The sequence below is a fragment of the Chiloscyllium plagiosum genome, unplaced genomic scaffold, assembly GCF_037043375.1.
Source record: "Chiloscyllium plagiosum isolate Xiang-an unplaced genomic scaffold, Cpla_swu_hap1 HiC_scaffold_12, whole genome shotgun sequence".
Lineage (NCBI taxonomy): Eukaryota > Metazoa > Chordata > Chondrichthyes > Orectolobiformes > Hemiscylliidae > Chiloscyllium > Chiloscyllium plagiosum.
The window spans coordinates 87,256,811-87,270,804 of NW_028270150.1; the positions used below are offsets into that span (position 1 = coordinate 87,256,811).

Sequence of the window (13,994 nt, forward strand, 5' to 3'; positions counted from 1 at the left end):
TGCAAGGACAGAAAGAGCAGCATGTCATTAACTCTCGATAATAATGTTGTAGGTTTAAGATCCATTTCAGCTGACTCTGCAGGGTTCATCATTCAGATGAGATTACAAGCAAGTTTGTCTGCTTTGAGGATTCACTTGATTTAAAAAGCCCCAATATTATTGGCAGAACAAATATTTCTTCTCATGCCTTAATAACATTCAGCCTCAATTGGCAGCACTAACAAATCAGTCAGTCATTCATGCCTGTATCTTCCCAAGTGTAAAATGGTTACTGTATTCTTTCTCACCACATCTCCCTCCATGCTAACCACTGTACTGCAAAGTGAATGATTGTCCTGAGAATAAATTCGTGCTCAGGAGTAGTTTAAGGACAGCAACAAAGAACAAGTTCATTACTATTGGGAGGTGACAATAGTGAGACTCAGTTAAGATGTTTATTTTTTGGACAAAAGTGTATAAGTAACTAGCTTTCAGGTACCACAAGAAATGAAAAATATTAACATTGCAGTTTAATATGTCTTATCACATGTTTCCTTTAAAAAACATTTAAAATATTAATCTATTCAGCAAGTTAACTGGGAGTATTATACACGTGAAGCGAGAGACTGAAATGTGAAATATCCTAACCTGTATATATCCATTTGCAGCAGTAGGAGTGGTGAAAGCGCGGACCAGGGGCTGCCAGGAAGGTAAATTTCCATGTTATAGACTTACCTCATGAATCAGTGGCCTCCATTTGCAGCAGTGGAAATGGGGAGAGCATGGACCCGGGGGCTGCCGGGAAGGTAAATTTCCCTCTTAAAGACTTGCCTTGTGAATCAGCAGCCTCCATTTGTAGCAGCAGGTTGGTGAGAGCACAGACTGGGGGCTGCCACGAAGGTAAGTTTCCCTCTTAAAGACTTACCTCGTGAATCAGCGGCCTCCTTTTGCAGCAGTATGAGTGGTGAGAGCATGGACCGGGGGCTGCCGGGAAGGTAAATTTCCTTGTTGTAGACTTACCTCATGAATCAGTGGCCTCCATTTGCAGCAGTGGAAATGGGGAGAGCATGGACCACAGGGCTGCCGGGAAGGTAAATTTCCTTGTTATAGACTTACCTTGTGAACAGGTGAAGCGAAGGCTCAACAGGAATGGACATGGACATGGGGAATTGCTGGCCACATGAACTGATATATTCGGCAGTGGCTAAACCCTAAACACTACATGTGTAGTGTCTCCCATCTGTCCTCCTCCTCTAACCAAAAAAAAAGACTGTTTGCGGAGGGTAGGTAAGGTAAGGCTTTTATTTTCATTTATTCAATCTCTCTTGGAAATTTAAAGTAGAGGGGATAGAGGTTAGAGCAATTTCATGCTCTGTTGCAAGATGTGGTGTCCCTGCTGACCTCGCCTGCAAGAGATGCACCCAACTCCAGTTCCTCACAGACTGCAGTAGGGAACTGGAGCTGGAGCTGGATGAACTTCAGATCATTCAAGAGGCTGCGGGGGTAATAGAGAGGAATGATAGGGAGGTGGTCATACCTAAGTTACAGATTAAGATAGACAGGTGACCATCAGGAGAGGGAAAGGGAATAGGCAGGCAATGCAGGGACCCCCTGTGGTCATTCCCCTCAATAATAAGAATACAGTTTTGGATATGGTTGGGGGAGGGTTTGGGGGGTGGGGACCTACCAGGGGAAAGCCAAAGGAACCAGGTCTCTGGGAAATCATGTCTCACAAACCTGATTGAGTTTTTTGAGAAAGTAACAAAGAGGATTGATGAGGGCAGAGTAGTAGATGTGATCTACATGGATTTCAGTAAGGCATTCGACCAGGTTCCCCATGGGAGACTGGTTAGCAAGGTTAGATCTCACGGAATACAGAGAGAACTAGCCATTTGGGTACAGAACTGGCTCAAAGGTAGAAGATAGAGGGTGGTGGTGGAAGGTTGTTTTTCAGACTGGAGGCCTGTGACCAGTGAAGTGCCACAAGGATTGTTGCTGGATCCTCTACTTTTCGTCATTTATATAAATGATTTGGATGTGAGCATAACAGGTGGAGTTAGTAAGTTTGCTGATGACACCAATATTGGAGTAGTGGACAGTGAAGAGTGCTACCTCAGATTACAACAGGATCTTGATCAGATGGGCCAATGGGCTGAGAAGTGTCAGATGGAGGTTAATTCAGATAAATGCGAGGTGCTGCATTTTGGGAAAGCAAATCTTAGCAGGACTTATACACTTAATGGTAAGATCCTCGGGGCGTGTTGCTGAACAAAGAGACCTTGGAGTGCAGGTTCATAGCTCCTTGAAAGTGGAGTCACAGGTAGATAGTGAAGAAGGCATTTGGTATGCTTTCCTTTATCAGTCAGAGTATTGAGTACAGGAGTTGAGTACAGGGAGGTCATGTTGCAGCTGTACAGGACATTGGTTAGGCCACTGTTGGAATATTGCGTGCAATTCTGGTCTCCTTCCTATTGGAAAGATGTTGTGAAACTTGAAAGGGTTCAGAAAAGATTTACAAGGATGTTGCCAGAGTTGGAGGATTTGAGCTGTCGTGAGAGACTGGGGCTGTTTTCCCTGAAACTTTGGAGGCCGAGGGGTGACCTTATAAAGGTTTACAAAATTATGAGGGGCATGGATAGGATAAATAGACAAAATCTTTTCCCTGGGTTAGAGGAGTCCAGAATTAGTGGGCATAGGTTTAGGGTGAGAGGGGAAAGATATAAAAGGGACCTAAGGGGCAACTTTTTCATGCAGAGGGTGGTACATGTATGGAACGAGCTGCCAGAGGAAGAGGTGGAGGCTGGTACAATTGCAACATTTAAGAGGCATTTGGATGGGTATATGAATAGGAAGGGTGTGGAGAAATATGGGCCAGGTGCTGGCAGGTGGGACTAGATTGGGTTGGGATATCTGGTCGACATGGACGGGTTGGTCCGAAGGGTCTGTTTCTGTGCTGTGCTGTACATCTCTATGACTCTATGAACCTGGCTCTGTGGCTCAGGAGGGAAGAGGGGAGAATAGGTGGGTAAATGAGACTCTCGGATGGTTATGTTGCCTCCCAGGTGCCAGGGTCAGGGATGACTCATAGCGAATCTATGGGCTTCTTACAGGAGTGGGTGAGCAGCCATGGTATACATCAGTACCAATAACATAGGAACCTAGAAGCATGGCATTCCAACCAGAAGTCTATCTATCAACAAACACATCGAGTTAGACCCCATCTACCACACCCTGAGAAAAAGAACAGGAAATGACATCACCACCAGACATGACGTCACCACAGGAAAAGACATCACCAACCCAAAGAAACCCAAACATATAAATAGAATGCAGGAATTATCAACAGTGCTTCACCTGGAGGCCCACTGATGATGTTACCTAGTAGGGTAACGAAACATCTGGAAATGAACCTCCCAGCTCAGTGAGCAAACCTACATCCAGAATTACTAACTGTGATGTAAAGATTATGTATCAAGGAAGGACTGTGTTCTTTGTTAAGGAAGATACCCCTGCGCATGACTCGCAAGCATGTTCAGGGTTTCTCCAAAGCTTGTATCGTACTGTGCTTAATAGAATTTGGTTGCTATTCACAGAAGTTGGTATGTTGCAGTTGCATCAAGTAAGGACCTCAGAAAAAAAGAACTTTACGTTCCAATGATCCCTCAAAGTTGCTACATTTACCAAGAAGGCATATAGTATGTTGGCTTTCATTAGCAAGGGGGTTGAGTTTAAGAGCCACAAGGTTATGTTACAGCTCTATAAAGGCCTGGTTAGACTGCACTTGGAATACTATGTTCAGTTCTAGTCGCTCCATTGTAGGAAAGATTAGAATAGATTCCCTACAGTGTGGAAACAGGCCCTTCGGCCCAACAAGTCCACATTGACCCTCTGAAGAGCAACCCACCCAGACCCATTTGTGGAAGCTGTAGAGAGGGTGGAGAGATTTACCAGAATGCTGTCTGGACTGGAGGGCATGTCTTATGAAGAAAGGTTGAGGGAGCTAGGACTTTTCTCATTGGAGCGAAGAAGGATATGAGGTGCCTTGATAGAGGTGTACAAGATGATGAGAGGCATAGATAGAGTGGATAGCCAGAGACTTTTTTCCTAGGGCGGAAATGGCTATCACAAGGGGGCATAATTTTAAGGTGATTGGAGGAACATTTAGGGGAGATTTCAGAGGCGGGTTCTTTACACAGAGAGTGGTGGGTGTGTGGAATGCACTGCCAGCAGTGGTAGTAGAATCAGATACATTAGGGGCATTTAAGTGAGTCTTGGATAGGTACATGGAAGATAGCACAATGAAGGGTATGTAGGTTAGTTTTACCTTAGAGGAGGATTAAAAAGTTGGCACAACATTGAGGGCTGAATGGCCTGTACTATGCTGTACTATTCTATGTATATTTGTGGACATTATTCAATGATGCAAATTACAGATAAATACTTAAATATTACTGAGCGTACTAACAATAAAGCTATTTTAAGTATCAACATTAGTCCATGAACACATCTGCGTTTCTGTTCCATTTAAGTACAACGCTGCAGAATTTTGCAACATCCTGTCTATGACTGACTGTACATAGTCAGTACACGAAAACTACTCAAGTATATCAGATCATATAGTAGTTACCATGAATAAAATTATACAAAAATTATTGATAACAGTAAAGGTTGTCTTAACTGATGACTGAAATAATGAGAAAAAGATAACAGAACCCAACATGTCACTTACAGACTTATAACCCATATTATTAAAAAGCTTCTTTTATGATCTTTGGGTAAATACTATACCTGAATTGCCTTTTGTTCATTATTTGGAAAAAGTTCCATCCACAGACTAAGAAGAGTGAAAAAGTTTACTTTCGAGAGTCTAGGGCTCAGTCCTAGGAAATAAAGAAGCCATATTAACTTACTAAAATAGGTTCCATTCAGATAAGGCAATACTAACAGCTTAACATAACAAAAAGTATATCCAATAATGGAATAATTAGACTGTCATGATTAGAACGAGGGCACCCAGGTGGACATCATATGGGTTCCCTAATTGGAGCCGTTAACCTGGCCCAGTCAGGGAGCCCTACCTAACAGTTATAAACAGAAGTATCGGTGGAAATTGAATAAAGATTCGTGCACCTTGTGTCTCTCACTGTGTCTCACACATGCACACACACACACCATGGGTGCTGGGGAAAAAATAAGCATTACCGCAGTTAGGTGGTAGTGTGGGGGTTAAATTTAAAAAAAAAAGAAAAAAAGAAATAATATCTGGAAAAAAAAATAAACAGAAGTATCGGTGGAAATTGAATAAAGATTCGTGCACCTTGTGTCTCTCACTGTGTCTCACACATGCACACACACACACCATGGGTGCTGGGGAAAAAATAAGCATTACTGCAGTTAGGCGGTAGTGTGGGGGTTAAAAAGAAATTTAAAAAAAAATAAACAGAGCAAAAAAAGAATAAACAGAAAAAAAATAAAATAAACAGAAGTATCAGGGGTTCTGTTCACTATAGGAGCCAGCTCTGAGCTAAGTGGGTCAGTGTCATGTACAATACACATTCTAAATAAAGAGTGATTTGGTGATGGGATACTGGCCTTTGTGCAGTTATTTCATGGACATCTTAAAACACTATGGCCTGCATTCTATAGAAGCAAGAACATACATTAAAACAAACATCTTTAATACAGGTAAATGACCAGACGTGTTCATAGTTGTGTAAACAGTCAAAAATGGATGCCAAACCAAAGGAGAAAACTTTCAGTGGGGTCAAGTAGTTTAAAAGAAAGGGCTCCAGAAGAGAGTAGAGGAGGGGAGAGGTGAAGAAACTTAAAAAAGGAGTTTTATAGCATGTACCACTGCTCATGGAACAGCTACCAAAAGTTAGGTGAAGTGAGGACAGTATGAACAAGACGTTAATGGGAGGAGAGGTCTGTGAACTGAGATGGGGCTGAAGGAAGGCTGAAATTGGAGTTTGGGAGAAACAAAGAAATGAAGGGATTTTAACAGACCAATGACAATTTTAACTTAATTATAGGGATCCAGGAACTAATGCAAGTCAAGGAGGATAGAAGGGACTGGTGAATGGAACCTTTAGATAAGCTGAAGTATATACAAACCATAAAAGTTGGTTAGATGATCAGAAGAATATTAGAGTCATTGAGTCCATGTTACGAAGGTGAGGTCAACACCCCTCTGAAAATTAAAACTGAAACACCCAGAGAGGAGTACCTCATTTCATAATCTGATAAAGAAGTGTGACAAGGGGTACAATAACCTACTTCTCACCACCCCTCCCAATCTATTATAAAGGAGTGGTTAAATGAAATGAAATCCTTTCACTCACTAAACAAGTAACAATTTATTTATCTAACTCCAATAGTGAACAAATTATCAGAATTTCTAACAAACTGTACAATTACTCCCTAACTATTACCTATTCCCTGATTGTTTCAATAATACAATAATACAAGTCCCACTTCTATAAATCCAAGTGATAAGAAAACAATACGTCAAAAAAGTTAGTCTCTCAAAGTTCACACGGAATGTATCTTCCAGAATGCTCCTCTTCTTCTCCACTGATTTCAAATCAGAAATGCCATTCTTCTGCTGATTTCTGCTGTCAAGGATGTTTGGTCAGCCATTTCTTCTGTTCTGAATGCCTCTCTCCATTGAATTCTTCAGTCTGAAATGCTTTCTCAGTTGTTTTCTGGTGTCAAGAATATTCGCTAATTGCGCCAATGTATCTTATGAACGGATAGTGTTTTTTTTCTGAGGACATAGAGATTTTTTATGTCTTCAGATAACAGTTGGCTCTCCCCCTAATTTTCAAATGCTTGCATCGTTTATACTCACAATTACATATTAGTTTCTTTACAATCGGATTGGTTTGAGGGAATCAAAACCAACGCATTTAAATTTATTTGATCCTTAGTCTCCAAGCGCCTTTTTAAATTAATTAGCTGAATTTAAACTGTTGTCTGGGTAAAAGTGCTGCTTGGGCCTGCTAAATGAACAGCTTTTTGTTACAATGCACCTACACTTTAACTGCTGTTTAGACATCCATTTTAACTCTACTCACCAAAAGAACACCGTCTTTTAAAAAGACAACGCAATGCTTTCCCTCATTTTACAATCATACTATTTTTACACACCAATTTCACGACAGTCTGGAAATAATAACCACATAAATGACATATTAACATTGGAGGGGGCAAAGGTCAAAGGGAAATTGTTAGATTCTCTCTTACTGGAGATGGTGAGTGACTAGTCCCTGTGTGGTACAAATGTTATTTACCACAGAGCAGCGATAAGAAATGAAACCTTTAATAAATTATACTTTTTATCATAAGTTTAGAAATACCTAATAAGAAGTGATACGCATAGCATAAGACCACCTTAGCAGAGAAATTGATTGCTTTTTTCTATGTTTCTTTCTTGCTCTGGGAATAATCAAACAGTTCCTGGAAATGTCCAGTTTCCTTGGATCAGGATTCCATGCTGATATTCCTAACTTGGCAGGATGGGAGGAGAGGTCTGTAAACTGAGCACTTTATGTACTCTCTTATCTATGCAAATATTTGCAAATGGCAATAAAATGACCCTCACATGATGGAAACAAAAACACTTGACCTTGAACTGGGAGGTGGACATGATGGACAGGGGCAGTCCTCTTCAGGCATCCACCTTTTTCAGAAGAAAGGCTAACAAGATGGAAAAAGAACCAGAAAAGAGTTATAATACTTCAGCTAGAGAGCACAATTTACTGGAACAACAAACCCCTGGCAACTGGCCTTTCTGATATCGATTAACTGCTCTCAACTGTTATGGGTAGTAATTTTTCCTGTCTATGTGGCTAACGTATCAAACCTAAACTGCTGCTTTGTTATAAACTACTTAAAATTATTCACAAATAGTTGACTATTTCTTTGGACATCTGTAGCTCCAGAACCCAAAATCTTACAGATTGGTGTGAGGAGTAGGATCCACATTAGCTGAGGTATCATTGGCTTGGAATTTGGGAAACAATAGTTTTATCCCTGTGGTATGGTGGTAATGGTTTTTGCTAGGGAATTAATTGATAAGAGTCTGGCAAAAACTAGATAGCAACTGAAAAGAGAAGTATTCTGAGAACTGTAGATAAGCTACATCTGAGAGTTGAAGTCTATTTTTGATACGCCTTAATTGATTAACAAAATTAGGGAGAGGCAACAGTTACTGGCTTTGCTAGTGACATTTACATTGATGAAAAAGACTCTTGGCCCTGTTTTGTTTCTTAACTCCCCTTGAAATGGCCTAGCAACTCACTCAGTTGTATCAAATCGCTCCAGAAAAGTTGAAAAAGAATAAAACTGGATACAGCACCCAGAGTTGACCTATACACCAGAGATATCATCAATACAAATTGCCCCATCAACCCTGCAAAGTCTTCATACAAAAATTGACAGAGCTTTTTCACAAAATAATCTAGCAACAGTCTAACATTGAGCTAATGCTCCAAATCATATCATGCAGCCAATGTTCCAGCTTCCTCCATTACCATTCCTGGATGTGGTTAGAACCATCAGAGGTTACACCCATCAGTAGTATACAGTCAACTGTATGGCATCGTGAGATAGTCAACATTAATTCTAAAGCCCATGAAGTCTCATGGTATCAGATCAAAGATGGACAAGGAACCTTCATACCTACTTCCTTTCTCTGTTGATGAATTAATTTTCTGCATGTTGTACACTCTTTGGAAGAAGCAGTGAGGGTACCAAAAGGCATAAAACGTACAATCTGTGGGAGATTTCAACTTATGATTAGGAGTGACTTTCTAGTGCAACTACTGACTCTTTTAAAAAATGCCTTCATGGGATATGCGTACTGCTAGAAAAACTAGCAGTATTGCCTATCTCCAACAGTTTAATCGGTGACAGCAGTTAAGAGTCAACCACATTGCCATGGCTCTAGAGACACAGAATGGCAGATTTCCTTCCCTAATGGACGTTAGGGAAATCGATACATCATATGTTGTAAAATTCATTTTTTTTCCCAAATTTTCTGTATTTTTAATTGTCCACTGAGATGAGAAAACACTATTTTAATACCTGAGCTAATTGTATACAGCATTTACACAGCTGCTCATTCAACTAGTGTTTAAGGTGCAATTACAAGTGGAGTTTTCGTTGGCATAAGTATCTGACTGGTCTGTGCTCTACTGACAAAGGCCTTCAGCGGATTTGTTGTCTGAATAGCTTGGGTTATGAACAAGATACAAAGAAGTCATCAGATATCCACCAGCTCAGGAACTTTCTCTGTTCTCTGCAGTAAAACCCTGAAAAAGAACCAGTAGCTTTCAGAAGTAGCTATAAGTTGTGATTTTCAATTGATAAGTCAGAGACATTTTAAAAGTTGTTGTGGTTCTGTTCGCCGAGCTGGAAGTTTTTGTTGCAAACGTTTCGTCCCCTGGCTAGGCGACATCATCAGTGCTTGGGAGCCTCCTGCGAAGCGCTTCTTTGATGTTTCCTCCAGTGTTTATAGTGGTCTGTCCCTGCCGCTTCCGGTTGTCAGTTTCAGCTGTCCGCTGTAGTGGTTGGTATATTGGGTCCAGGTCGATGTGTTTGTTGATGGAGTTTGTGGATGAATGCCATGCCTCTAGGAATTCCCTAGCTGTTCTCTGTCTGGCTTGCCCTATGATAGTAGTGTTGTCCCAGTCGAATTCACGTTTTAAAAGTGAACCAGCCACCCTGTGCCTCTTGAAAGCCAATGGAAGTATTTTGGAGAAGGGCAACCAAGAAGCAGCATTTTGACCAGTACATGAATCACAAGAATCATCTCAGGAATTACTGAACTCCCTTTCCAGACTTTTCCTCCATCCATAACACCCAGGTATTTTCTCCTCTGTAGATGCTTACATAAGGGGGATTTTACAAGATTAGAGTTTTAATTAGTAGATTTATATGCCAATGATTCACCAGGTTAGTACTTTGTTAACCTGGGTCTAAAAGAAAGGTAAACTGGAGAATTCTGTCTACCTTTTTAAATACTTTATTGTTGTGATGACTCCAGGAATAACAAGGCTTGATTTCTAGGTTTCCCTAGTGAAACATGACAATGTAAAGTGAGAAGAGGCTGATTTTGTTGGAGACGATACAGGGTTAGAAGCTTAGCTCACCTCATGAAATCGCTTTTCTTCTTCCGTACTTACACCACCGTTCTTTTTGAGTGACTTTTCCCTTCCCATTTGGTACCTACACTTTAGTCCACTGACCTGTAAGTGGTTGGCTCATATCAGGCAACTAATTTACAAATATAAGTACAGATATTTAGTCTGTATTCTGTCGTCAGAAAATTACTGTCACTAGTTACTTAGAATGGAGGGACTATGCTCGCTAAATATATTCAGCTGATCAGACAAAATCAGTCTGACTTTGTAAAAGATTTTCAAAAAGTTGACTAAAGTGGTGACACAGAGTTCCTATGGATGTTATTCATATGAAGGTCCAGAAGGCAATCTATTATTCCTTATAAGATACTATTTGCTATAATTAAAACTTATGGAATTGAAAGAAAATCATTGTCTCTTGCCGATCCAAACCAAATCAGACTAGGGATAATGGGCAGGTACACAAATCAGCAGGTGCATTACAACCATGTTGGGGCTTGAACTATTCATTGATTTATTAATGACTTAGAAAATGGGATAGAAAATCACATATCTGATCATGTTGATGACATAAAGATATGTGGATTAAAGCATAGAAATCACAAGGAGATATTGACAGAATTAGTGAATGAATAAAACTGTGACAAATTGATTTCAATATGGGCAAGTGTGAGGTCATGGCCTTAAACATATTGCAGATTCTGCAAGGTAATATTCACCAGGATAAATACTGGATTGTACAGTAACGCGTTATAAGGGTAATCAAGAAGGAAAACAGAAACTGTAAAAACTGCAGACCAAAATAGGCCTGAGAAAAGGTAGAACCACTTATGAAGCAATCTAAAAGATTTGAACAAAGCACAAGTGGAAGATATTCAGAGTGACTGCATCTTTCAATATTTACAAAAGACCATAAGAGAAATAAGTCCTCCCAAAACAGATTTAATGACTTTAATACAAAAGAGGGGGCCAAAGGCTCAAAAACAATGCAATTCAGGGATGGGTGAAAGATACCCAATGTTGTTAAATATAACTGGGACATTTGAGTGCCACTGATATTCATTATGCGAAATTCACTGACATCCATGACCTGCTTTTAATCTACTAGAGTTCTATGGCAGTATATTACACAAATTCAAAAGGGATGACATTATCGGGAATTTTCTCTCAGAACCTCTTGACTTCACCTCTTTCAAGAGCCTGCTTAAAAACTTAACTAACCTGTTCCTCTTTGGATCTGTGCAATCTTTTGACCAATTAAACCTCTGCTACATTTACTTAACTCTGAATCAATTAGGATACCAAGGTTGTGCAAGCATCCTCTTTTTATATTTACGTCTTTAAAAACTGTAGACTGAAATGAGGAAAAAGAACTTTTTAAAAACAGGGATTGAGCAGGATGGTTGCATAGTTTCACAGAAAGGAATTTAGAACCTATTGTGAGCTCTTTATGAGACTTTGGTTCCTGCAATGTGTATGATGATCAGGAGCCAAGGACTTATTTACCAGTGAAGTTGATTGATTCCCAGCTAACTGAGCAGGTTGGAACTGGAAACAAGTTAGAGACAGAGACAGACAGAAAGACAGAGAATAGTGTCCAGTTGTTCTCACCAGCAAAAGCTGACTGTTCTTTGCAACAAAGAGACTCAGTCTAAACTGGAAGGAAACTGCAGCAGCCACTCTGAGCTGTGACTTTTGAATTCATAACTCAGAAACTAATGACAGTGGCATGGTGGCTCAGTGGTTAGCACTACTGCCTTACAGCGGCAGGGACCTGGATTCAATTCCAGCCTTGAGGAACCGTGTGTGAAGTTTGCACATTCTCCTTGTATCTGCTTGGGTTTTCTCTAGGTACTCTGGTTTCCTCCCACAGTCCAAAGATGTGCAGGTTAGGTGAACTGGCCATGCTAAATTGCCCATAGTGTTCAGGGATTGTAGGTTAGGTACATTAGTCAGTGTAGAGTAATAGAGTAGAGGGAATGGGTCTGGGTGGTTTATTCTTCGGAGGGTCAGTGTGGATGTTTTGGGCTGAATGGCCTCTCTCCACACTGTAGAGATTCTATGATATCTATAGTATTTGCAAAGTCAATCAGTCACTCAGTATTTCTTATAAACAAATGGAAGCTTACAGAGAAAGACCTGGTAATCTGAAGAAGGATCATCCAACATTGGAAATGGGAAGCAAAAATCACTGAACTGGCTTTCTAGTTTTTATACCACCAGCAATAATCTATTTTCATGATTTGTTTGTGTGCATGCGTAAGGGGAATTTATTAGGGGCTTAGAGTTGTAGCTAGTCCACTGCTTTTCATCATTTATATAAATGATTTGGATGTGAACACAGGTGGTATAATTAGTAAGATTGCAGGTGACACCAAAATTGTTGGCATAGTGGACAGCGAAGAAGGTTATCTCGGAGTACAATGGGACCTCGATTAGATGGGCCAATGAGTGGCAGATGGAGTTTAATTTAGATAAATGTGAGGTGCTGCATTTTGAAAAGGCAAATCTTAGCAGGACTTATACACTTAAAGGTAAGGGCCTAGGGAGTGTTGCTGAACAAAGAGACCTTGGAGCGCAGATTTATAGTTCCTTGAAAGTGGAGTCGCAGGTAGTTAGGACAGTGAAGAAGGCATTTGGAATGCTTTCCTTTATTGGTCAGAGCATTGAGTATGTTCTGGGCTCTACAGGACATTGGTTAGGCTATTTTGGAATATTGCATGCAATTCTGGTCTCCTTTCTATCAGAAGGATGTTGTGAAACTTAAAAGAGTTCAGAAAAAATTTGCAAGGATGTTGCCAGGGTTGGAGGATTTGAGCTTTAAGGAGAGGCTAAATAGGCTGGGGCTATTCATCTAGCGTCGGAAGCTGAGGGGTGACCTTATAGAGGTTTATAATATCATGAAGGGAGTGGATAGGATAAATAGACAAAGTCTTTTCCCTGGATTGGGGAAGGCCAGAACTAGGTTTCGGGTGAGAGGGGTAAGATTTAAAATGGACCTAAGGGGAAACCTTTTCACGCAGAGGGTTGTGTATGCATGGAATGAGCTGCTGCCAGATGAATTGGTGGAGACTGAAAGAATTACAACAGTTAAGAGGAATCGGGATGGGTACATGAATAGGAAGGATTTAGAGGGATATGGGCCAAGTGCTGGAAAATGGGACAAGATTAATTTAGGATATCTGGTCAGCATGGATGAGTTGTACCAAAGGGTCTGTTTCCGTGCTGCATATCCCTAGTAGTATTTTATGCCAATGGTTTAACCATTTTTTACCACTAGATATAGTCTAAACCACCTGATGAAGGAAGCTAGTGCTTCCAAATAAGCCTGTTGGACTATAACCTGGTGTTGTGTGATTTTTAACTTTGTCCACCCCAGTCCAACACAGCACCTCTAAATCATATTTAGAATACATAATAATTCTTGTTTGGAACAGAACCCTTGTCTCGTACTTTCTGTCAATCCTGGTCTGAAAGTCAGGTAAACTGGAGTACTATGTTTACTTTTGAAAACAATTGTAACATTTGACATGACTCCTGGAATAGAGGACATGATTTATGGCATTTGACTTACAGTTGAAAACAGTTTAGTTCAGCGTAAAGGTAGGGCAGAGGGTGGAATTAGTGGCACGGGGAACGGAGCTTGAGTTGAGAGGGCCATAACAACAGCTTTAGTTTTCCCAATATTTAAACAAAGATAGCCTGTTTGATTGTAAAGAAATTACATATTGCTTAAATTAAGACACATTTTGTTGAAACTTCGCTAGTTCACTCAACAGGACAGTTTGCAAGAATACCATTTCAAGGAGAAAACTAACATTTATAGAGAGCAGTGTGCTGCTTTGTTGCAACTCTAATCAGTAGAGGTGT

General features: G+C 40.4%; 1 protein-coding gene across 3 annotated transcripts in view; it reads right to left on the reverse strand.

The window, feature by feature from the left end:
• Positions 1–13,994, reverse strand: part of cdadc1 (cytidine and dCMP deaminase domain containing 1) — a 65,269-nt gene that overhangs the window by 45,064 nt on the left and 6,211 nt on the right. For 2 of the 3 annotated variants that reach the window (XM_043700416.2, XM_043700415.2), the window contains exon 2: positions 4,768–4,859. In XM_043700416.2, coding sequence (XP_043556351.1) covers positions 4,768–4,859 — 92 coding nt within the window. Of the gene's footprint in view, positions 1–4,767; positions 4,860–9,993; positions 10,014–13,994 lie in introns of those variants that run through there. The other variant, XM_087993020.1, reaches the window with a different exon arrangement.